Raw genomic sequence first — 24,896 nt, forward strand, 5'->3', positions numbered from 1 at the left:
CTAATAAAAAATGTGGTCCTGACATTTTCATCAACAATTAAAAAGCATTTTTAATCTTCAAACTTTTTCGGAAGGAGAGGAAGGTCCTCCTGTGGACCCTCTAAGGACCATTGTGTTCATTGGAACATGGGTGACAAAGGGAGGCACTGAGGCGGAGAGGAGGACCCTGCAGGACAAGTCACGCCTGCGCAGGCAAGGGAGGCACACAGCAAGCCCTGCACAGAAACCCTGAGTCGTCCAGATAAGTCAGGCTACAGTTCTGCTTTACGATGAGTTACTCTGTAAAATACGAGCTGATGGTGTGAACCCGGGATCACATCTTTGGTTTGATGCATTCATCCCTCTCCTTGTTATGCTCGTTTCAGTCTGTTTGTTGCCTGGTTCTCCATCACTGGCAGAGAAGACTCCTCTGTGGGGGTTTCATCTAACAGGGGAGCTACTTGAGTGGCAGGGAGGACAATCGTTCCCTTAGATCTGCAGATTAAGCGCATCCTCAAGGGCTGTAGCAGGAATAACAGTTACACTTAAGATACTTTGTTTTGAAAAAGCGGAAGTGTTTGTATTTAAACATAGCCTCTTGTATGGGCCTGGTGGTTGTAAGATTTCATTTCAGGGTGGCCGGGTGCATGTCACAGCATCTGCGGGTGTGATTTCTGATCATGGGACTCGTATCTTCTGCAGAACATGGTTTGGTTTATATTTCCATGGATATGAAGGGTGCGGTCCATTCTGGAATCGAGTAAAGATAACTTTCTTAAGTCCTCTTTAGGCTTCCATGTCACTTATGTTACTTTATTTTTTTAATGTATCTTTATTGTTGAAAGTATTACAGATGTTCTCTTTTTCCCCCCCATTGATTCCCTCCACCCCACACCCATATCCTCTCCCAGGCCTTCACCACACTGTTGTCTGTGTTCGTGGGTTTTAGTTAATCTCTAAATGCTTCTCTAAACAATGTCTGGTAGCAGAAGGTGTGTGCCTGACCTCCCTAGCTGTTGAGGATGGTATAAGGTACCCGTAGCTGGTGGGTGTGGCAGGTTGAACAATGGCCCCTCAAAGACATCTCCATCCTAATCCCCCAAACCTAAGGGCGTGTTACATGGGAGGACACTGCTGATGATGTTAAGGATAAATATGCTGTACTTTATAGTTGGATGTAATGACGAAAATTTGTCACCATGCTGGTTTGGCAAGGGACAAAGACCTCAGGGCATCACCAGTGGCAAGGGCTCATGGTAAGGAAACCTGTGGGTAACTGAGCTGGAAAGTATTGGGGGACAGAGGCAGCCCAAGGCCACTGGTATTCTCTCTGCCCCCCACTCACCATCCACACGGCTTCGCATCTCAGGACTGCGGTGTTCTCTGCACCCCCACTCTGGACTAGCTCTCACTCCCGTCTTCCCATTTCCTGGCCCAAACTCCAGAGAGCAGCCTGCTGACTTAGACAGTGGCTGTCGTTCCACTGGGCAGGGTCCTTCACAGCACCATGCGGGTCACCGGCCAGCTGCACGTAGACAGAGAGGCGGGAAGCTACGTCAGCCGGTCGGAGAAGTAGGCCCAGAACTCACTGTGGTTTCTCTTTCTTTCTTTTTTAGATTTTTTATTGATTTTTAGTGAGAGCGGAAGGGAGAGGGAGAGAGAAGCATTGATGTGAGCAAAACATTGATCGACTGCCTCCTGCACGCCCCCTACTGGGGATCAAGCCCACAACCATGTGCCCTGACCCGGAATCAAACCGGCCACCTTTTTGTGCACAGGACGACACTCAGCAGCACTGGCAGGGCTCACTGTTTCCAATAACAAATACAACACCAGGCTCTGACTGAGAAAATGCCTCAGTTTCCACTTGTTTTTAAAACTTAAGAGAATCTAACTAATGTGGATGAAGTGGGTGGGGTTTTTTGTTTCCTTTCTCTTTTTTTTGGATACGATGCCATATTTTTTGTAGTCTGCATAATTCAAATATATTTACATAATTCGATCAAACCTGTGCTATTAGGCTCCTTCCTGCTGAGCAACAAGGCTGATTTGTGGGAAACCGCTTTCTGCCTCCTGACCCCTGAGACCCTCCGCAGGAACACAGGCTCCGTGTGACCCCAGGGTCAGCGCCCTGCAGACCCGAGCCTTCCTGTACTGAGATGATTTACCCGTCTGCTGGCGGAGCATCTCGTGTTTACAGTGCACTTTTCTTGAGTGAAGCCTTTATCTAATCCTCACAGAAATCCCCCTGACAAAAGCGTTTCTCATTTTATGGATGAGGAAGTTGTTATAGAAAGTGACTTATCCAGACGCCCTGGGAATTAGTGATGTCGGGATGCGCGCTCTCTGTTTGGTACCCAGCACCCAGTAACTCTCCGCGCTCCTTAATACCTGTGCATAAAATGTGTTTTCTAGAGGAATTAACCCCAATAAAAGCGCCCCTGAAACCAAGCGTGACACTGAGAGAGGACAGGGTTTTTGATCCTCACGCAAACCAAAGCTCGCTTAGAGGGATCTGCGTTCCTGTTTGTGGATTTGTTCATTTCTTTGCTGTATCTTGGGTGTGTGTTTTTTTAAATCCCTCCAGGACATTTTAGCAGGTTAAGGCTGACTAGAGGACCTTTAACCTCTGTGCCTCCCTACCTGAGCGCAGGCACAGCTCCTGCCTGTGTCCCCCGAGCAACGGTTGTCAGTGCCCCCCAAAGCCATGCGTCTTGCTGTTAGACCAGTTTTGTTAGAATATTTGGGGTTTTGTTTGTTTGTTTGTTCTTTGAATCCCATGGATGGATCCTTCTGCTGCCTTCTGGAACCTGTGAGATAAATCTCCTTTTCTGAGTACCAGCCCTTCGAAGAATTGGCAATAACTGTAGCTCACTAATATGTCTTCAGCATGTCCGCTTGTGAACCTAAGCTCCTCAACCCCCCTCCCGTGGGTGACCCTCGAGCCCTCACCTGCTCTTATTCCATCTCCGCAGGCATTTCCTAACTCTAAGAATTCACTTCCTGTCCCATGACGTCTCGGGGCGCCCTGCCTGAGTTACATTTTATGTGCGTTGCTATAATGTTTGTCAACTTCCTCTGTGCCATTTGACAGTCTACCAAGATATAATAAAATTTCAAGTGTGATCAAAGTGTTATAATTAACATCATTCTAAGAACATTCTGGCAACTACAGAATTAACCACAAGCTGAGTCAGAAATACAACCTTGGGTGCCAGAAAATAGTCATTAATCATACACTTCTAAAAAGGGTGTTATTCACTGCTTTAACTCCAAATGTTCATTCACTAAGAGGAAAAGAGTGTATCATGTATGCACCTAAGCGAAGTCCTCAGACTCAGTCTCTACTAATTCATCTAATATCTGTTTACTCGGGTATTGCTGGTGTCTGATACAAGATTCCTGTTTGACACAAAGCCCACAGTGCATTTGGTGTTTTAAGAATTAGAAAGTCAACAGGTGATAGCATTGCCCACACCAAATATTCCAACCATTGAAGCCTTTCAGCCTTTTCTCTTTTTAAATGCATCCCCCCCAAAAAAGCCAGGTGACTCCATGTCTGTCTAATTCTCAACCTTGTCCCCAAAGTAGGTTCCTTCTCTGACTCCCTCCCTTTCCAGCAGTTACTTAGTGCCACTGATAGGATGTGGGGGGCATAGGCTTCCACTCCCTTCCTTCCTCGCATGAGGAGGGGGGCAGGTGTTTCACACCTGCATGAGTCTCCACCCCCCCCCCCAGGATGGAAGTGGATCCCAGAGGCCAGAGTGAAATGCTGCCAGGCCCAGGACAGCATCAGCCAGGTGTGTGGAGGCAAACTCAGAGCACTGTGGTCCCCGATGTCACTGTCCACCACAGGCAGAGCACTGTGGTTCCAGATTTTAGTGGATCCTAGAAATTTTCATATTACAGGACTTGTATGGTGAAAACGTGTGGACTGGATTGGCTTAACTTTTCAAAGTTATAATGTATTACCATAAATAAGAGTTACAATTTGGGCCTCGAGCTCCACTTTCTAAGCATGGTCATCCGGTTAGAGGAAGCGAGGAGCTTGTTTGTGGGGGATGCAGAGCCGTTATGTTGTGTTCATTGCGTTTCTTTCCTGCTTCTGTAGTTTCCTTTTGTCTTAGTAATTTACTTTCATTAAAATTTTCTCTACAATCTGAATATTTACCAGTGAGTTGATTATGCTCTGGGTGAAATGCAATTTGAACGATATTAATTGGGAGTTATATTTGGAGACTTGAAGGGAAAATTTAATTTTTTGGACTGAAATTGAAGCCAAAGCACATTAGTGTGTGTTGTTGCTTCCTCAGAAAAGATGTCGTAGCTAAAGATCAAAGCAAAAGCAAGGATTTGGTGGCATTAAAAGTAACCCAAAATTCTAAAGCAATAATGACATCGTTTCTGCCTATCTTATTTTTCTGAATTTTCTGACATATCAATTTCAGCCCTAAGTTACGAATAGTTTAGCAGAGCCCAGAATGGCTTTTGTATGATGACTCCTCAGCTTTACTAGTTTCAAAAAGAATATACATTGTGAACTTATTACAAACACAGCAACTTTAGGGATATTTGTCATCTGCCCCAAGGCGTCTGTCTGCAGGTTAGCTCCTCCCACTTGGTTCAGCGGGAATCCTGAGGGGAGCCTTGGTCACTGCAAAGCCTCTTCTGGGAAAAGGAGCTGGTCGCTGGAGCTCACACCGTGGAGCAGCTGTGTCGGGAGAGGCCTATATTCTGTGTCTGTGTCATTTCCTTTCCACAGGTAAAATCTCAGAGGCACACGTGCTCAGAGATCCGACCACAAACCCTCACTCTCAAAATGCACCAGAGTTGACGGGAACGATGGGTGAGCAGGAGAAGGCTGGGACCGAGGACAAAGGCCTGGTCAGGTGAGAACTCAGTGAAACATGTAACACATGCCAGCTGTGCTGCTCAGCCTGCCCTGGAAAATCCCCATAACCCCCACGGAGGGGAGCAGAGAGCAGAATGATGGGGCCATGAACACAAGGGACTGGCCGGGACCGAAGGCGGCTTCTGTCCCGCTCGTTGTCGATGACCAGCCCCTTGAGGCCTCTGATCAGGATGTAGGCAGCAGCTGACTGTGGGCAGGTCTCACCCACAGAAGGGTGGCCGCCCTGTGTCTGAGTCGTTAGGTCCTGGGGGAGCTGCCCATGTGCTCCCTGGGCACGGATTCAGAAGAGGGATTGAGGGGACGTATGGCTATCCTCCACGTTCACAAAGTGGCTGCTCCAGTTCTGTAAGCATTTCATTTTCCCAGAAGATTGACTGTTATTTCCTTTCATCTGCCAAGACCAGTGTGGCCCAATAACCAAGTATAATTATGGAAATGGACGACCTCGGTGCCACTGAAGGAGTACAGCCTCATAAGTACTTCCCACCAAACCACTGGGACTATCACAAGAGACGGCAGCTTTGACGTGAGCCAGCGAGTTCACAGTAAAATGCAGGATTAAAAAAAAAGTAGTAGTATGTATATATAGATATATATAGATATAAATATTTATATATATCTATATATACAGGGATGGGCAAAAGTAGGTTTACAGTTATAAGTACATGAAACAGTTCATCCTTGTGTTATTACGTATTGATTCCTGTTTTATTTATTTGTATTACACTGTAACCTACTCTTGTCCACCCTGTGTATAGTTATGTTATATGCAGCATAATAGTCATGTATTATGTATAGATTATTCATCTGTGTGTGTCTTTGGTGGTAAACTTCCTGCTAGAGCCTCCCCCTGTGTCTCCTCTTCCTAATCGCCAGAAGTCAGATGCAGGCGCCAGGGCGAACCGGGTGGGGTGAGCGCCGTGGGAATGCTCCCGGTGGGCGGTGAGACATGAGTCAGCAGATGAGCGAGCCCATGGCCCTGAGGGAGGAACCAGCCCACAGGCTCAGTTTGTGGTCCCCTTGTAATCGCTTCGCTATTTATCAGGAGAGATGACAGATCCGTTGCCTGTTGCCATAGAAAACAGGGCAGGCAGCTTGTGTCTGCCGCCTCTCCCCTGGCACAGAAGCAAGGAAATCGGACAACTTTCGTATTGTTCTGCAGCACCTAAATGGTGACGTTCAGACCTGGGTCTTCTCGTGTCCCTAGCAAAGCAGTGGAAGCACGGGCTGACTGATGGATGATTGACAGGGTTTCTGAGGCAGGCAGGTGACACCCATGGGTGAAGCACACTGAGGACGAGCAAGCAGGAGCAGAGGCGGGCCAGGGTCAGCGTGGGTGCACCCAGAGCCTCCTGCCACAGAGAGCCAGTCTGTCTCAGAGCTGCCCTGTGGAATTTGGGTCCCTAGTGACACCAATATCATTTGATTTTTCAAGAAAACCCCGAAATCTGGAAGTCCATATTTTGAGTACCCCTGGATACATTAAAATTCTTTTAAACTACAGGCCAAACAGAACAGCTGTCAATCACCAGTTTACCGTCTGCCGAGGTCACAGTTACAAAGGTAGAGACCCGGTTGGTCCACAAGGAAAGCCTTCGTGGACGCCTTCCCAGTGTCGGCTTGTCCGGAGGACAGAGTCGGTATGAGAACAGTCTGTGCACTTCAAGTAATAACTCTGTTCTGTTTCCTTTAAGTGTAATTTTTGTTATTTTTAGTATCTGGATTTATAGTGTAGTATATTTTTAGATATTGTATTTTAGGTATCTTTTGTCTCATGTTGTTTAATAAGCGTCTTCCATGTTAACCGCATGTTTTTGCGGCCAGTCTCTCTCTGCATTCATGAGTCCACATGTGTGTCAACAGCAGACTTCCTCCTAGAGGGACGGTCTCTGCCACGGGAGGTGTGGCATGTGGTTGGCAGCCCGTGGATTTTCAAGAAGCAGCACAAAGGCTGTACAGACAAATTGAGGGAAGCAGCCCCATTAGCAGCTGAAAACAAGCTGGCCTGTGGGGCCATTGCTGGAGAGGAGCCACCAGGGCCCTGCTGTGGTTCCCAGTGCCCTCCGGCGGGCGGGGGCACGCTGCAGGCTCTCAAGGAGAGGAGCTCCATGGGGCAGAACTCCCCACCCAGGCAGCCTCAAAGGCCTGGTTTCCGGGACTGACATTTCTCTCTGCCTCTCCCTGGTTCCATCAATGGACAGCTGAATGTTCAGCATCCCAGGTAGTAACATAGGAAAACGCAGCCTCATGGATTTTCCCTCCCCACCCCACCCCCCGTCTGTCCCTGTGGTAAGCTCAGTTCCATTAATGATTTGCAGTAAATTCTGACCATGAGAAATAATAAGAAATGTTCATCCTAAAGCATTTATTCCCTCTCATTACATATTTTGCATATGTCCACTGTGGGAAATTTGAAAAATTGCACAGAACAAAAGTAGAAACCACTCATAATCCCAACACTCAGCTATAGCACCATCGCTACTCTGTTGAAAAGTACGAATGAATAAATGCATGGGTGGACAGGTTCATGGTGTGAAGCGGAAACAAGGCTGTCCTTGGTTGTACGGTCTCCCTGACCCCATACACGGCCCGCCCAGCACTGGCTCCCTGCGGTGGCAGCTGAACCCAGCTGGGTTCAGGTCGTTAACCGGAGCAGCTGCCTCTCTCCCGGCAAAGCTGGAGCCTCTGAGCAGCATGGCGTTTGCACCACAAACGTGCCTACACTGCCCCCTGGTGCCTGCCCCTCGAAGTAACGCGGCCGCCAACGTGACTGGAATAATCGCAAAGCTGAGAGGAGATCAAAGGAAAAGAGTAACTAAGGGGTGGAAGGAAACGATTAGAAAATAAATTGAGTTGTGTGCACTCAGTGGATTCCTGTTATGGAAAATAAATTACCAAAGCCTCATTTTCTTCTCTCCTCCCCACCCCACCCGTCTTTACCGACACCCCACCCCATGCTTTCCCATCCTGACCGGGCCTGAAAGGAGGGGGGAGCCCTGGAGTAAATCTGTGAATGAAGAAGTATGTGCTGTTGTGCGCACTTGGACTTGGATGCATGCGGCAGATTAATTAGCCTTGTTTGAAATAGGAATTTGATTGATAGACGAAAAATAATACAGGAAAGGGAAATGTGACATCAAAAATCACAATATCAAAGATGGTTCAAAGAATTGTGTTAGGTGCTGAGCTGCTGGGGGAAAGGACGTGTATTTATGGGCCCAGCACGCTTCCGCTGTGCAAGGACGTGTATTTAGATCCTCGCTGCAGACCAAGGAGCCAAACAGATATCAGATGAATGAAATTTAAAACAAAATCAGCTTTCAACAATTATGAGAAGACTGAAGTGAATCTTTATCAAATATGTGGAGGACTTTCTAAGCTGGAAGACAGGACGTGGGTAATTCGACTAAATCAAAATAAAAATTTCTCTGTGTTAAAAACAACATAGGCAGGGACACAATAAACAAAGAAAATGTTTGTGCTTATATAATATATGAAAAGCTCATACAAAAAGATAAAAAGGCCCTGGACGGTTTGCTCAGTGGCTAGAGCATCAGCCCGTAGACTGAAGGGTCCCGGGTTCGATTCCGGCCAAGGGCAGGTACCTGGGTTGCAGGCTCGATCCCCAGCCCTTGCTGGGGCATATGCGGGAGGCAACCAATCAATGTGTCTCTCTCATATCCATGTTTTTCTCTCTCTCTCTCCCTTCCACTCTCTCTGAAAAGCAATGGAAAAAGTATCCTCGGGTGCGGATTAAAATAAATAAATAAATAAAAATAAAATCGGCCTATAAATTGTGTGTATATGGCAGCACAGAACTTGGGATTTCCCTGCACCCAAGCACATGAGAATACCTGCGGATCCTGAGCACAACACACTTGTCTCCAGCGACGGTGGTGGCTCTTTCGCTTGCAATGTCACCAAACTTACACTTCAAGCCTTTATGACAAATACCCCATCCCCAGAGGAAGTTTGGGGACTTAGTGCTCCATGTGACTGGCAGGAGCCATGCTGATCCCAGGCTGCTGCCCCACTGCGACCCTGAGCTATGGCTAAACATAAATTTCTGTTCCCGAAAGGCCGCAAACATAATTCTGCTGGCAGTTCCCCCTTCTCAAACAGGAAATTAGAAAGAACAGAGCCGTCGGCGGGCGTCCGTGGTGTTTTAAAGCTGTGATCTCTTCTACGTGGCTTTATAGTCTGCATGGGGCCACTAGGATGGTTCTGTCACACCCACTGAGAGGAACGAAGCTGCTGCATGTGCGAGTCCGTATGTCTGAGCCCCGATCCCGCAAGAGCCTGTGATGCACATGCAGGGCCCGGGCTGACTGCGGACAGACCGGGTGGGGCCCTCGGTCGCGCCCACGGGTGCTGTGTGCACTTCGGAAACTGGGTCATTGGACTGAACAGTCAGTGTCTTGCAGCCTGTGCCAGACGACACCCATTATTTGCCCATTTTTACCATAAAATATGATGACTGTTTATCGGGAGAGCGGCCTGCCCCTCTGCAAAGCCTCGGAAATGTTCGCTCTCGCTCCGTGTGGTGCGCTCGGCCTCCCACGTCTTCCCCCATCGTTCTTCGTGTTACCCTCCTCTGAGGAGTCTCAGCTCACCTCGCAGAAGAAACTAAGTTTAAGTGACTGTCGCTCAGTTTCAGCAGATCCGCCTCCCAGCACCTGTTGCTAAAATAGGAGCCCAGAGGCTGGATGCTCCCTCAGCCCTGCTTCATGGACCAGGTGCTCCCCGTTAGGTAAGAGAAGTAGTTCACCCTAAGACCACCTAAGGGTGGCCTCTTAAAACCAAAACGCCCCTTTCAAAGACCGGCGGTGTCGTGCTCTAATGATGTGCACCCTCCAGCAGCTCTGTCTGCCTTCTATGGCCTGTTTTCCACACGTGCTCTTCCGTCCGACAGCCCCGCCGCCTTGCAGGGGCTCCTCTCCGGCCTCTGCACCCTCTCCCACGAAACATGGGATCCCGGCTTTGGTTCACTTCGTGATCGGTTGTTGCCATGTTTTACTGTAGCTTCAAGATTCCTTGCTGTTTCCTAGGCCTTCGTGGGTACACAGCTCTCACACGCTTTTCTTTCGTCTTTTCATCCCCACAGGATCTCTCACAGGGAAGGTTCTAGTATAGATTAGGTGCGATTTACAGTTTTTCCTCTTATGGCCGGGGCTCTTGGTGTCAGATGTAGGAACGCTTCTCCCAGCCCCAGATCCAGAAGCTTTTTCGTTTTCTTTTTTTCTAAAAGCCTTACAGTTTTACTTTTCACACTTAAGTTTGTGATCCATATTGAATTAGTCTTTGGATCGTGTGCGGTTTGGGCCAGAGTTCACTTCTTTGCCTTGATGTCCTGTTGCCCCAGCACCGCTTGTCACCATAGCTCGTCTCCCCCCCCCCCCCCACTTCAATGGCTTTTGCGCCTTTTGTCAAACTCCGGTTGGTGTCTTTTTAGAGGCATGAAGGTCCCGAAGGTCTGTCCCCAGTGGCAGGTGACTGACCATAGTGGAGACCTGGCGGCAACCCCGTCAGGTCAGATTCTTCCTGAGGATGTGACCACGCACAGAGAAGGGTCCCTCGCGCACCAGGGAGCGTTTCACCGCAGAGCCAGACGACCCGCACGGCTCTCCCTCTGGCTCCCAGGATTTGTCAGCAGCTGCTCGAATTCAATCTTCCTCTTTAATAATCTGCTCTGACAGGCACTTCATTTTTCCTTTAGTGGCTCAGAGGTAAAGACTCGTTTATCTCTCATCCACACGCCTGCTCCTTCTTCAGGGGTTATCTCCCAGGCAGTAGTCTATCTGCGCAAAGCCCCCCCACATGGGTCCTCGCCCTAATGACCGACAGCGCCTCTGCTGGCCTTGAACCCAGGCTGTCCGAGGGCAGAACACTCGCGGGACCGGCTCCCCCAGCAGCAGACCTCCCGTGAGGGCTCCAGGCCGAGGTTTTCCTCACTGACAGCGAGGGCAGCACTGTGCTTAAGCACATCGCGGCTCTGAGACTGAAATGAGTGCGCATGAATCATGCACCTTCTATCTTCAAGAAACTTCTCAAATTTCCTGTTTTCCAGACAGCAATTTCCTGTTTTCCGGCACTGTCCGTTTTTTAAATCTTCTCTCTGTCATTTCGAGAGATTTATGGCGTCAGCTTATTATCTTTATCCAGTTTCTCATCTGCTGCTTCAACCAGGCCCACCTGGTTTTTCTAGGCACCAGGCCTTCCTAATAGTCCGCTCGGGCGGCCGAAACATACTGCAGATGGGGGCTAAACAACAGAAATTTACTTCTCACAGTTCTGGAGGCTGGAAGTCCAGACCTAAGACCTCTCTCCCTGGCTCTCAGGTGGCGGCTGCTTGCTGTGACTCCTCCTGGCCTTTCTCCTGTGCGGGGGGGGGGGGGGGGGGGCGGGGGGGCGGGGGGGGGAGAAGGGGGAGAGCCATGAACGTGCTGCAGTGTGCTCTGGACAGACCCGGGGTGATCGAGGTCGGGAGATTGCCCGTATGTACGTGACCATATGTACACACCACTGCGTACAAGCAGTGCCATGTGCACAGGGAAATGTGACAGACCACCCAGACGCTCGGTGTTTGAGGTGAGCGTGGGCAGGGCGTGACGTGAGGGCTGGCCCGGTCCTATCTGCCGGACCTGAGTTGGCTTCAGATTCGTAGCTTGTATGGTGGACCAGCACATGCGTCGGTGAGAGTCAGATTTTGTAGTCATTTCAAGTATTTCAGTCAGAAATGTGCTCCTGTAAAAACCGTTTACTTGTTCAAAGCAGGCTTTTCTTCAAATGTGACTTTTGAGGACAACTGTCCGAGTTTATCATTAATTATTATGAAAAAACAATGAAAGAAAAAAGACCTGCTCCTCTCTTCCCCCGGAAATTCCGAGTGGACTCTAATATCCTCTGCCTGACTCCTGTCTGTCGTTCAACAAGACAGAAACAGCAGGACACAGGAAGGAGAAAAGACGTCACCCGTCCCTGTGCATATGTCCTCATGAACTCATCTCTGTTGACGTTCTTTCCGAAAAGCAAACTGCCCGGAGCCCCGGTGACAAGCGCGTGGGCCGACGCCCGGCTGCGTGACGCGGCGAGGAGGCTGCGGCACCGGACAGCCCTGTACCGGACGCGGCTGGCAGAGGGAGACCTGTCCTCCCCCGAGTGCAGCCCCCAGGCTGGTGAGCACTGCTCCTCAGGGCGACGGGAGGAGATCACGAGGGACGTGCATTTTGCAAATGTCTTAGTCTGGGTCCCTCCAAAAGCAGATGCCAAGACAGTGATTTAGATTGAAACAGTTGATATCCAGGGTGGTCCAGGGAGGCGAGAGCAGGCAGGAGACGCATGCCTGCAGCAACCCTCAATCAGTGCAGGAGAGGAGTCTGGGCTGAGACCCCAGCTCCGTCCTGCTCAGGGTCAGTCTCCTGAGTGAACCACAGGTTTTCAGAGGGCCCGGCCTGGTGACCCAGAGTAACCCTCCATGAACTCACCTTATTGCACCTTTTCATCTTAGCTCCTCTACCTGGATTGAGAGGGGGGAAGATTCTGGAATGTTCCAACTTCAAGAAACCCAAGCTTTTGGCTCACTAAGTGGACGTAACCTCTTAAAAACATCTTTTTTCCCTACGAAGCCAAGCCCACAGCCATGTCGTCAGCCCAGGAGAGCACCGCTCAGCTCAGAGAGGAGCACTGCGGCGCGGCCTGTTGTGAACTCCAGACAGTGCCTCTGATGGAGCAGGTGAAGCGAATCAGACTCCCAAGAAGCATCGACTCATACACAGGTACTGTACATCCCAGGTGGACCATCCCAGCAGGACGGCTGGCTGTGACCAGAGACCTGGAAACCCAGGCACAGATGCTCTGTTTCCCTGCCCACCTGTCCTTGCCCGTCTTTAAAAGGCAGTGCAGGCTCTGTCCTGCCCTATGACCTTTGAAAAGAAAGCCCAGAGCTCTCAGCAGCATGTGCACTGACACCCCGCCCCCCAGATCATTCTGAAATGTCCTTCTGCTTCCACGGCTGCACATGGTTAGTTATGGTCATGCAACCAGTCCCTCTGCAGCACCTGTGGGCAGAGGAAAGCGATGTGTGAAGGCACTCTGACGTGAACAGCCTTCTGGGCTGACTCCACCCTCCCCACGCCAGCCTGCCCTCGAGGTGAGAGGTGGCCAGTGGGCACCTGCCCGGGGGGACACCCCTTTCCTGATTCTTAGAGCACCCCACCTGTGGGCACAACTCAGGGGCCACTTCTCCAGGAGACAGAGAACATGCTCTGGCTCCGACGTTGGAAGAGTTGAGATCTCTGAACACCACTCCCGAGGGGCATTGTTCTACTGTTAACAGGGCCTCTCACATCCCCCAGCTACCTCCGAGGACCCCACCCCAGCTCTACAGACAGAGAGGACTGAGCGAGGACAATGTGATGCTGTCACAAGCCCTACAGTCACCCCCTCTGCTCCTCCTCCAGATCCTTGCTACCTCCTGTGGCTCCTGCTCCTCACCTCCGCCTACGCCTGGAACTGCTGGCTGATCCCCGTGCGCCTGGCCTTCCCCTATCAGACTCCAGACAACGCGTACTGCTGGCTGGCGGTGGACATTGTGTGTGACACCATCTACCTGGGCGACGTGCTGTTCGTCCAGCCCAGGATCCAGTTCCTAAGAGGAGGAGACCTCATAGTAAGTGGCCTGGGAGAGGCAGACACTGGGCTTGAGGATCAGATCTGACCGTAAAAAGTGAATTCACAACATTGTTTCATTTGAAGCTGACTCTGGATCTGTAACCACTGGAAACCCCTGTATAATAGTGACGATAGTAACAGTAACCACAGGAGCAAAACAGCCACTGAGCAGCTCTGTGCCTCAGTTTGCGTGACTTAGAAATGAGAGTAGCAGTATCGTGCGTGTGACCTGCCCGGGATGAGTGGCTGAGTGGGTGCATGTGAGATGTGAGTCTCCTTACCGTTCCCGTTAATTTATGCGCCAGGACCCTGCAGCCTTTCACTCACTGCCCTCTCAGGAAGGTGTTGCGGCCAGAGCAGACCCCAGCATCACAGTAGGGAGAGCAATGACCAGGGAGCGGCACCTTGAGTTTGTCTGTATTTTGGGGAGAAGAGAGGTAGGTTCCTTAATCTCCTCCACATTCTCTTCTGAGTCTCCAGTTGGCCTCAAAGTGTCAAAAAGCTGGGAGGACTAGTTTTGGTGATTTTTTAAAATGTTCCTTCCTGTGGAATGCCTCTTATATTTGAAATCTTTCCTAGAAAGGAATTTTAAAGGCCAGAGCTGGCGCTGCAGCAGAAATCCATTCCCAGCTTTCCTCGTGCAGACGTCAGGGCCCTAGCTAACTCACCAGCGCGGCCCCAGAGCTCAGCGGCAGCGTGATGAACAGTGATGATGGTGGGCAAATAAGTAAACAGCACACAAGAAAGAGCTAATTTCAACCTCCATTAGGTGCACAAGGGGGAGAAAATCAATGTTTGACAAATGGAAAATGACAGAATCGGTAAGGGGAGATTTTTATTTTCAATTTTCTACGAGGCCTTTGCACACAATGGAGTGTTAAAACCAAGAAAAATAACCAGTGAAAACACACTCAATGAGCTCTGTTTAAAATGCATTATCACCAACTACAAATACAGAACAGGGACAAATTGCTTTGTCTGTTAGAAAGAAGTGTAATGGTCTCTTTAGCTTGGAGTAGGTCGCGGCAGCCTTGGAGACATGATTACACCTTGGGAAGAAGTCTCTGCAGTCCAGGGCCCCGCCTGAGGCCCCGACCTGGTGCCGTCTGTGCTGCCCTTGGCGGACAGGGCCACACACTCATCCACTCACTCATCCCTTCCTTCCTTCCTTCCTTCCTGCAGCAAACATTTATTAAACACCCAGTTGCTGGGCATTCCAGGGCTGGATCATGGAAATATTAATTCCCCAAGACCCAGAGGGGAACAGAAAAGTAACAGACAACAGACTGAGATGCTGATGCCCCCACTCGAGGGGGCTGGGAGGGTTTACAGTTTTCCATGTATGTGGAGTGTCTTCTAAAGGGTGGTGCACATGGCCTGGCCGGTGTGGCTCAGTTGGTTGGGCGTTGTCCGGTGCACCCAAAGGTTGCTGGTTTGACTCCCAGTCAGGGCACATGCCCAGGTTGCAGGCTCGATTCCCAGTAGGGGGCGTGCAGGAGGCAGCTGATCAATGTTCTGCTCTCACATCAATGCTTCTCTCTCTCCCTCTCCCTTCCTCTCTCTCTAAAAATCAGTAAAAAAAAAAAAAGTTTTTTTAAAATGTGGTGCACAAATAGAGAGCAGGAGACTAAGGAGGGACCAGCATAATCATGAAGGAAAGGACACCTGGGCCAGATCTCGATGAATTTCAGTTATCTACACACCTTCACCCCCCACCCCACCCAAAAAAGGGGGGAAATGTGTTCCAAGCTCTGGGCACAGCTTGGGCAGAGGCATCAAGGTGAGAAACTCTGTACTGGGGGGCTGCTGACAGAGCGGGTGCGAGATGCTGCAGCAGGCGCGAGACAGGGAGTAGGGCCTGTATACTAGGAAAAGGAGCTGGATTTCTTACAGTCGTGTGGAGTCATAGGGTTTGACATACCTCAGTGAGGACTGTTAAATGATGTGAGCTAGAGAGATTATCTGGCTGCCACTGTAGAATGGATCGAGGGGAGCAAGACTAAAGAAAGGCAAGGAGACCAGGGCCAGAAGGAGAGCGGGCGTGGGCTAGGATCACCGACGGTGTGGACAGGATGCTCACAGGTACCCGATAGGGGGAGGGGGAGGAGAGCTCGCTTAGGCTGGAGTTGACAGTGCTTCGGGGTTTGGTGCAGGCAAGAGGCAGTTGCTTGTACAAGTCGACAGCTCCAGAAGGTGGATCTCTGAAACTGTGAGGGTGGATGAAAGCTGAATCCTAGGGAGTAGTGACTTAAACCGCTCGCCCAAGGAACGTAAGGACACCAAACACTGGAACTGAAGAAGCTCCGTCAGCCAAGAACTGCATTGCAGGCTCCTCAGAAAGAAGCGTTTCAAGGACAGTCATTGTCCCCTCAAAATATCAAACACTGCAAAAAGTTTCATTCATCTCTTCATTCCTTTATCTAGTCACCCACTCAGCAGATACTTATTTGGCTCCTCGTATATTCTAGCAACTAATTATATATAGTTGCTTAACAAAGTCAACACTGTTTGAGATAGATCACCATGGAGGGAATAACTGGTTTTAAATAGATGGACTAAGAGATACATATGTGGTTTTAAAACACGGTGGGAGCCCTACAGGAATGCTAAGCATCTGAAAGGCCCCTGGCGCGATCACTGGGCGCTCCCTGGGGTTTCCTGCGCCAGTCCCAATGGAAGTGCGTGGTCCTGCTGCACCACGTCGCCATGGGTGAGAGTCAGACATAAGCGAAGGACCTGGGGCAAAGCAGTGATGGCAACTCAGTTACAAAGAGCGAGAGTGACAATGGCAGCAACCACAATGCTGAGGGCACGTTATTCTTGTTTTACTATCTGAGAGGATAGAGCCTGTTTACAGGCAGAAGCTGGAAGGAACCAGTGGAGGGGAAAGCTATCGTCGGCTTTAAAGTGAGAAAATAAGTGATGAAATTGGGTAAAATTAATATAAAATATTAATACGTTTCAGGTGGATTCCGGTGAGCTCGCAAGGCACTACAGGAGTTCTGTGAAATTTAAGGTGGGTGACTTAAAGTCGTTCAAGCAGCCCACTGCCATTTTAATTTCAAGTCCCAGCTATAAATTTCTACCCGAAAACCTGCCTGAATGATAGCCTTTGTAACAAGTTTGCACAGGTGAAGTTTTATGAGACCGAGGCCAGCCTGAGGTTGGCTTCTCAGTACTTACTCAATGAGCTCAGCATACGGGCCTGTCAGGCAGAATGAAACGTCGGTGCCCACACTGAAATTCCAGCCGAAAGACAGGGAAGGAGTGTGGGCTGTACTTGGTCCTGTCCATACAGAATGTAGCCGGCAGCTCACGCACCATGATGATGTAAAAGCCTATAAAATCATTGCTACTCCTGCTTCTTTTTTGTTTGTATGTGAAAAGTAAAAAATAGAAGGGAAACAATTATTCAAGTGGCAGGTATGGCATCTTCCTCTCCTCAAATAGCCGCATAACCTGATGCTTTCCACCTCCAGTTATTTACAACCAAGTACCTGTTAACTTTTATTTGTTCCTCCTGACTTTAAAAAATCCGCAGAGCTTTGGGGGTTACCCGAGGTCCCCCAGTATGTAGGTGGGAACTCCAATCTCCCATCTCAAGGACAACACTTTAGTGGCCTCACATTTTCTTAAAAAAAAACAAACCTGGGTTTAGGTGTCACATTGTCCCAATTGGCAATCTGCAGTGATTAAAATACCCTTGGGTTTGTTTTTATCTCCAGCTAATTGTCTTTGTAAACATTGTGTATGTGCTCAGACGTGCTGGTAAAACGTCTGCTGCTCTGATGGCCTCCTCCGAGGGCAATATCCTTTCTAAGTGCCCAACTTGCTCCAAACGCTTCCGCACGGTCTTGAGTTTGATGAGGGGAAATTAACTCATGTTTCAGGGCAGGCAGTTTGTGTTAAGGAACAGAATTCCTGGGGGTGCCTGGTCAGCTCTTACCTATGTTGGTGTAAATCAGTCCACGTCCAAGTAGCACGTGAACACGGCATAACCACATGTGTTCTCCCAGCAGTTGGATGTCGCATCAGTAATGCCACTTGATGTTTTCTGCCTCTTCTTCGGGTTTAATCCAATATTTAGGACAAACAGGATATTGAAGGTAAGACAGCTACATTGTTATTCTTACTTGTAATTGTCTTATTGTAATAACGGGAATCTTGAAGTGATTTCACATATCCTAAGTGTATATAATGTTCTTCATTTTCCCAAACTGCCCTTCGATTTCCCACCCTCGTCAGTGCTACGAATGTTAAAACTTCAATGAAGGAGAAACGTCGTTGCTTCTACTGCAAGTTGCTCTTGGCTGTTTTTATTCTGTCTCTCAGAGCAGGTGCTTTTATAACCTGAGACAGGAACGTGTTGGCGCTTCTAGATACAGCTATAGTTACAAATGAGTCTTATAATTGTATTATTTTCCATTTGCCCTTTTTTATTAGACAGTCACTGAATGCCTGGAAAAGGCATTTACTGGCTGTGAAAGGAGACAGTTTGATTAGACAACCTCTAGGTTATCTTACTCACCTGAAATCCTATAATCCTAGAAAAAATGCAAATAGAGCTCTGCATAACAAAAATATTTACATACATGGATACAATTCAAATGTCCATTAACAGGGAACTAGTTAAACAAATTATTGTACACCTACACAATAGAATACACTTTCTAATGCAAAAAAATACATAAAGGGCGTTTTCTGTGGACTGGTATGGGAAGATAAATTGCTAGGTCCAAAATCCATCCATGTCCAGAAGTTGTTTTAAATATAGGACATTCTGCAAGTCAACCTTGGTCTTTTTTCCATAGCCCCGCCGTCCAGTCATTTCACAGATACGTGGGTCGTTTTGATGAACATTCTCTAGGAAAAATATCGTTAACCTGTCTCCAGTTGAGAAAACACTAAGAACATGTTTTCAGTGACCACTGAAGCTAAAGTTTAAACCATCCCTTTGTGTAAATGTCTACTATGAGCACCAAAAACAAGTTACCACCAATTGGAATTATCTTAATCTGAATGTCTGAGGGATTTGTCCTACTCAGCAATTCTGGGAAAACAAGCCATCTGTACATTTTTTAGTTAAAGAGTCATTACTTTTTATGTTGTTTTTTAATTCCAAATGTTGTGCTACAGTCATATATACATTGGATGAAATCCTGAACTAAACGATTTTTGACCTAAAGAACCCCTCCCAGTCCCTCCCAGTCCTTCCCAGTCCGCCCCAGCTGGAGGGTCCTGTGGTTCTCAGTACCATGAATAATTAAATGTGTTAACTTGGGGATGCTTGCAACCCCTTCAAGAGGCATGGTCTTCCATTGTCCCCATTTTACGGTCGAGGAATCCAAGGCACAGAAATGTTAAGTGACTTTTCCTAGGTCACACGGTTAGCAAAGGGCAGGGGCGAGGTCTCCCTCCTGCGTTCTCCGCCTCAGCTGATGAGGGAGATGGCTTGTGTAGGGAGTGTGAGTGGAGACAGGCGTTGACACGGGCAGGAGAGGGCCTGGAAGGAAACGGCACTCGGTTTGGAGTCCACGTGTCTAAGCTCAGTGTCTGAACAGTGTCCTGGATTGCTGACCAAAGCTAATGTTCACTGGAGTTTAAATTTCATTGAAATGAAACATGTTTAATGCAACTTGCTCGGAAGCAATGCCGGTTCTGAGCCTCAGGACTCAGCACTGGTTACGACTTTGGTGTGTCACACTTTTCCTCTCTCACTTGGTTTTGGGGGAGTGTGATTTTACTGTAAAACAGAGTTCCGGTCCACGCTTTAAAAAGAAGGAAACGATGCTTTTAAGCCTGGTTTTCATTGAGCATCAGGAATGAGACCAACGAGAGGGAGGAACTGAAGCGGGGAGCCCTGTCACTGGCGCCACTCTAAGTGCCGCCAAGAGGAAACACCACTGAACAGCCCCTCGTTTTTTAAAGACGTGTGAATGGAATTATTTTGAATGACCAATAAAATCTATGTTGTGGAGCTTTATTTAAATAGGTGTCTGTAAGACCGACATGCTTTGGGATTTCTCCTGCTTGTTTCCTCACAGTACAGGTCATTCTTTGAGTTCAACCACCACCTGGAGTCGATCATGGACAGGGCCTGTGTCTACAGGTGAGGCGGGGCTCGGTGTGCATCGGGCTGGGAGGGCAGGCAGGGGCTCCTTTCAGGTGGAAGAGTGTAACCGCCCTCAGAGAGAAGGGGTCATCTCTGATTTCTGGCTGTAAAAAGTGTACGGTTATGTTCTAAAACTGAATATATTTTGAAGTGAGATGAAAGTATGGAAATCATACTAGATTTTGGAAGAATGCAGGACTGAAAAACAGGCCAAATTACCTGTTTCCATCAGACAGGTGTAAATACATGTGCTCTGTCACCGGTTGGCCCTCCGTCTCTCTCATGACAGTTCATTGTCTTGCTGTCCCGATCCTCCCTTGCACGGAGACCTCGGTTACACCTAATTGTAGCAAGAAGCCCCTCGAGCTTTCCCGAGATGTCCCGTTAAATCGGCATGGTGTATGTCCTGGGGCTTGAGGTGGACAGGTGACCTGGGGGCTCGCTCATCCCCCAGGGAGCTGACTCATAGTATCTGTGAGAAGAGGGGAAGGATTTTTCACTGTTGGTCCCAGTCGAGACACCAAAGTCAGAACACGTGCCCTGGCTCTGTCCTGTCTCCGTGTCCTCGTGGGAGTTAACAGCCCGCAGATGTGGAGCACGGAGTTTCATTGGAGACAGTCGGGGGAAGGACATGTTCACTGGGCCACCTTCAGGAGCTGCACGGGTCCTCGCTTCGCATTCTCTCCCCACAGAGTCGTCCGCACGACGGGCTACCTGCTGTTTGCTCTGCACCTGAATGCCTGCCTCTACTACTGGGCTTCCCACCACGAAGGAATTGGAACCACCAAGTGGGTGTACAGCGGGGAAGGAAACCAGTGAGTTTTCACTTCCGGAAACTTGCATTGAGTCTTGTTAACTTTCCGTTTCATGTCAGTGGGCGGTGAAGACCTTGAGTAGGATGTTTTCAGAGAAAGGGGGTCGAGTAGAGGAGGGCAGGGCAGGGCAGGGCAGGAAATGTCAGAGTCTGTCATAGCCAGTGGGGGTGCGTGTGCGTGCGTGTCTGTGTGTGTGGCATGTGTGCACGTGTGTGGTGTGTGTGGTATGTGCTTGTGTGCGGGCGGGTGCAGGTGTGTGGCGCGTGTGTGCGTGGGGGGGTCAGAGTGTGGGATGGCGACACCTGACTACGGATTGACCTAGTAACCAAAACAGTAAAGATGGAGAAGACTTGAGAACCCTGTCGACAAGTTGGACTTAATGGCTATAAGTAGGACCTTGACTGGAAGAATTAGAAACCACCTGTTCTTCTTAGTCCCTCACAGAATAAATACAGAGAGTGATCGTTTCCTAGGCCAGAAAGCAGGTTTCGGTATTTCCCAGCCCTGGTTTCCTGCCGCCTCCTTCTCTGGCTGGGAAGACGAGCATCACTTGTGGGCTCTGAGGCTGCCCACTTAGGATTCACGCAGAACCAGAGCTTCAGGATCCGCTCACCAGCCAGGGACATAGGTGGCTGTCTGTGCAAAGAAAACGCCTTTATCAGCAGCTTTTTGCATATTTTAGGACCGTTTGCACAGGGCAGATGTTAACACCACCTGCCCCTCTGTTGCTTCAAGTTTACACGTTGACCTTGTCAGCCTGTGATGGTTTCTATGACCTATAAGTGGAAGGTGCCTCTGAGGCCACTAGACTTGTTGACTTTGCCCTGTGAGAACCAGGCAGCAAACTGTGTGACCTGAGTGGGGCATTGTGGACATTCGAAGTAGAAGTCAGGTTTATTGCTGCCCCTCGAGTCCTGACCAGAATAACACTGTCCATGCGTTTCCATACAAAACAAGGGGTCACTTTCGTGGTACTGAGTGGACGGCCGCCTTCATTAGAAATATGATGAGTGAGGAAAGGGCTTAGCTCAAAAGGAAAACTTAAGTAGGAAGGTTATTTGGTTCCCAGAAATACTCCCATCTATCTTTGTCCAGATACAGGGTTTCCCCCAAAACTGTATACACTTTAACAGCTGATAGCTCAATTTTGAAAATGAAATTTTTTTAATAAACACTGCCTTTATAATTATTCAAAGTGTGTGTATACATTTTGGGGGCACACCCAAATACACTTATTTTCTGATGTAAATTTCCCAGTGTGCCCAGACCTCACAGGGAATCCTGGGCCCTGATCCCAAACACAGATCCTCTAAGGAAGGGGGAGTGAGCAAGGCTGTCGGGAACCGAGGCTGTGGACAGGCGAGGACAGAGTCAGGATTGCTCTACCTGGGGTGACTCACCCCTTCATTTCACTCAGGAAGATGATGAGGCCCTTGTACATGAAGGTATCTACTCAGGGTCGCCTAGATACTTCAGACACTGGCCAAAAAAACAGACCAATCCTTACACCACATGTGAGACTCTCTTCAGATGTAATAAAATCACCAGACAGCAAAGAGTTTAGTGGAGCAGAGGGAGACGGAAGGTGGCTGGGTAATTAAGCTAATCCTAGAAAATCCGTAAGATACCATCTAATTAAATTACACATCTTACCTTTGGTTGTGCATGTCTGGGGATAAGACACGGCTGAGAAAAGAAGCCCAAAGTAAACCTCAAAGCATCAGGGCAGAAAACTTCCGATCGACACGGCCAACTATTTCACACAAAAGTAATAGTGTGGGCCTCACCCTCCAGATCTGGAAAACCAACACCCACGTTCCACTTGTGATTGTCACTTAACACCCATATAAGTAAGAACCTGAGAGAGTAACTCATGGGCCTGTTCCTGTTGACCCCACACTGCCCCAGGAGGGCACAGGATCCCGACATTTGTGTTGGACGGAGGAGGTGGCACAGGGAGAGGAGCCAGTCCTCTCCCGCTGCTGGGTGGTGGTGGCTTCAGTAATGTTCCTGAGTTTAGAAAGACCCACAGGTCCAGAACCTGTGACCAGAATAGACAGGTAATGGGAAACTGTGCGTTTGAAAGTGAAACGTGAAAGTTAAAATGCGATCCATAGAATGTATTCCACCTTGTTCAGGGTGGTTCTCTCGGACGTCAAGTTCACCGGCACAGAGGTCCCTTCTCTGCTGGGCCTGGCACAGGGTCCCGAGCCACAGAATTAGGAGCCCAATGACATAGCTGTTGGTTTATAGCATTACATCTTACAGTGGTCTGTTTTGCAGCAAGAGAGAAGTGGCACAGCTAGTGGGCACCCCCTCCAGTTTGCTGAGTCATTTCACAGAGTTGATCAAGAAGCTGACGTTAGCCCTGGCCGGTTTGCTCAGTGGGTAGAGCGTCAGCCCTAGGACTGAGGGGTTCTGGGTTCAGTTCCAGCCAAGGGCACGTACCTCAGTTGCGGGCTCAGTCCCCAGCGTGTGGGAGGCAACCGATCGATGTCTCTCTCTCATCGATGTTTCTCTCCCTCCCTCCCTCCCCTCCCCCTTCTCTGAAGAGCAATGAAAAAATACCCTCGGGTGAGGATTTTTAAAAGGCTGACATTGGAACACGTGCTTCCCGATGCTGCCTGTGGAAGGAAATCTCGGTCAGCAGGACGTGTGTTGTCATGTGGTAACCTATGCTCCAGACATAGGGATATTTTAATGTCAGAGTCAGAGCAAAATGTACGTCTCCTCTTTCCCAGGTACCTGAGGTGTTATTACTGGGCCGTTCGAAGTCTGATTACCATCGGGGGCCTCCCAGAACCACAGACTTTATTCGAAATTCTGTTTCAACTGCTGAACTTTTTCTTGGGGGTCTTTGTGTTCTCCAGTCTGATTGGCCAGGTAAATTGAGATGTGAACACTGGGTCCAGGAGGCTGTCCCCTTCGAAAAGCTGGCGAGTCTCTGTCAACTTTGCAGGGGAAGGTCAAAATCTGTGAGGGGCTCTTCTCAGACTAGCCTTCAGCTGAGTTCGTGAATTGGGGGAGGAGGTGATGGGCCCACACGCCTTTCCGTTTCCAAAGGTCGCGTCCGTGGGAGACCTGTGCGCGGTGAGCGCCGGGTCAGACTCGCAGAGAGAGGCGCTTGCTAAAATAACTTCCCTCCTGGAGCTTCCTGAAAACCTTCCAAAGCTCTCGTATTGACTTAAACTTCGAGTATCATCCTAGAATCCCGGGCTGAAATCCACTTCAGAGGTCACATGAGACTGGATCCTGGCAAAATCCCTGTGTGGTAGAGAAGACAGGTCTCGCTGTTGGTCGTGTTGGGTCCGAACCTGCCCAGGACCTTACGTCAGTGGTAGAAATCAGACCCAGTATCAGAGTTAAAACCCAGCTGTCAGGGAGTTAGGATGCAGGGTGCAGACCAACCGCATTCCCGTTCCAGATGCGCGAGGTCATCGGGGCCGCGCGGGCTGCGCAGAGCGACTTCCGGATGCACCTGGACCACACCCTCGCCTACATGAGCACCTACTCCATTCCCGAGGGTGTGCAGACCCGGGTCCGGACCTGGTACCAGTACACGTGGGACTCTCAAAGGATGCTGGGTAAGCAAGGCAGACTCCCACATCCCCAATGCGTCAGGTGGTGGGTGCTCAGGAGGCAGGAGCCAGACCCCTGGGTTTGAGCAGGAGGTTGAAACACAACTAAATAATCTCAAAGGCATTAATTATACACTGTGGGTTTTTATTTTTCTTAACTATCCAGCTATACCTACAGATTACACAGTCCTGGGAGAGCAAACACTGAGTTTATTCAGCGCCTGTGGGGCAGGTGTTACTCACACTGCCTCATAGAATTGGGAGGTCAAGTGTCTTCAACCCGTTAGGAGAGGGGACGGAGGCCCCAAACTGAAAGCTTCGGCCGAGGGCTCAGAGCTGGCAGGTTCCTAACTGGTCTCAGACCCCTGCCTGCTCTCTGAGAACCCAGTTCTTCCTGTGACCTCATGTCTTACGCCGAGTGTAGCACCCAGAATAGCGGCTCCAGGCCAGGTGCTGCAGGGCGCCGGCTCCTCCAAGGGACCCCCACCAGTTCACCGCAGCGACTCTTGGTGCCATAAAGCTGCAGTTAAAGTAACTTCTATTAAACGATATAAAGCAAAAGAGAATGGTGATCGTTGGCCATAACCAGACTCAACTCTTAGTTTGTTCCTTCCCGTGTAAAACGGGACTTGGTGCCACAGAGAAGCCAAGAGTACGAATTACGTCACACCGTGGTTCTAAAATCAGAGGTTCTGGAGAGCAGGTAGGAGCCGCTGGTGTCAGAGCAGAACCTCTCTCCACCTTTCTGCCCTCCTGAGAGACTCGGCCGCTGGTAGAGCCTCTTCCTGAACCTAAAGACCAGGACCACAGGCCTCTCTCGAGCTGAGCGA

At 49.3% G+C, this 24,896-nt stretch overlaps 1 protein-coding gene across 1 annotated transcript in view; it reads left to right on the forward strand.

Annotated features, from left to right (window-relative positions):
* Positions 1–4,821: 4,821 nt before the first annotated feature.
* The window catches only part of CNGB3 (cyclic nucleotide gated channel subunit beta 3), a gene marked incomplete at its 5' end in the record, with an annotated part of 32,246 nt that continues 12,171 nt past the window's right edge, over positions 4,822–24,896 (forward strand). The window contains 10 exons of the mRNA XM_081116492.1: positions 4,822–4,868; positions 11,921–12,066; positions 12,517–12,666; positions 13,351–13,559; positions 16,527–16,577; positions 17,581–17,667; positions 19,606–19,670; positions 20,366–20,488; positions 23,230–23,371; positions 23,913–24,072. Coding sequence (XP_080972618.1) covers positions 4,822–4,868; positions 11,921–12,066; positions 12,517–12,666; positions 13,351–13,559; positions 16,527–16,577; positions 17,581–17,667; positions 19,606–19,670; positions 20,366–20,488; positions 23,230–23,371; positions 23,913–24,072 — 1,180 coding nt within the window. The remainder of the gene's footprint in view (positions 4,869–11,920; positions 12,067–12,516; positions 12,667–13,350; positions 13,560–16,526; positions 16,578–17,580; positions 17,668–19,605; positions 19,671–20,365; positions 20,489–23,229; positions 23,372–23,912; positions 24,073–24,896) is intronic.

Source organism: Miniopterus schreibersii (genome assembly GCF_964146895.1).
Source record: "Miniopterus schreibersii genome assembly, chromosome: 17".
NCBI classification, from domain to species: Eukaryota; Metazoa; Chordata; class Mammalia; order Chiroptera; family Miniopteridae; genus Miniopterus; species Miniopterus schreibersii.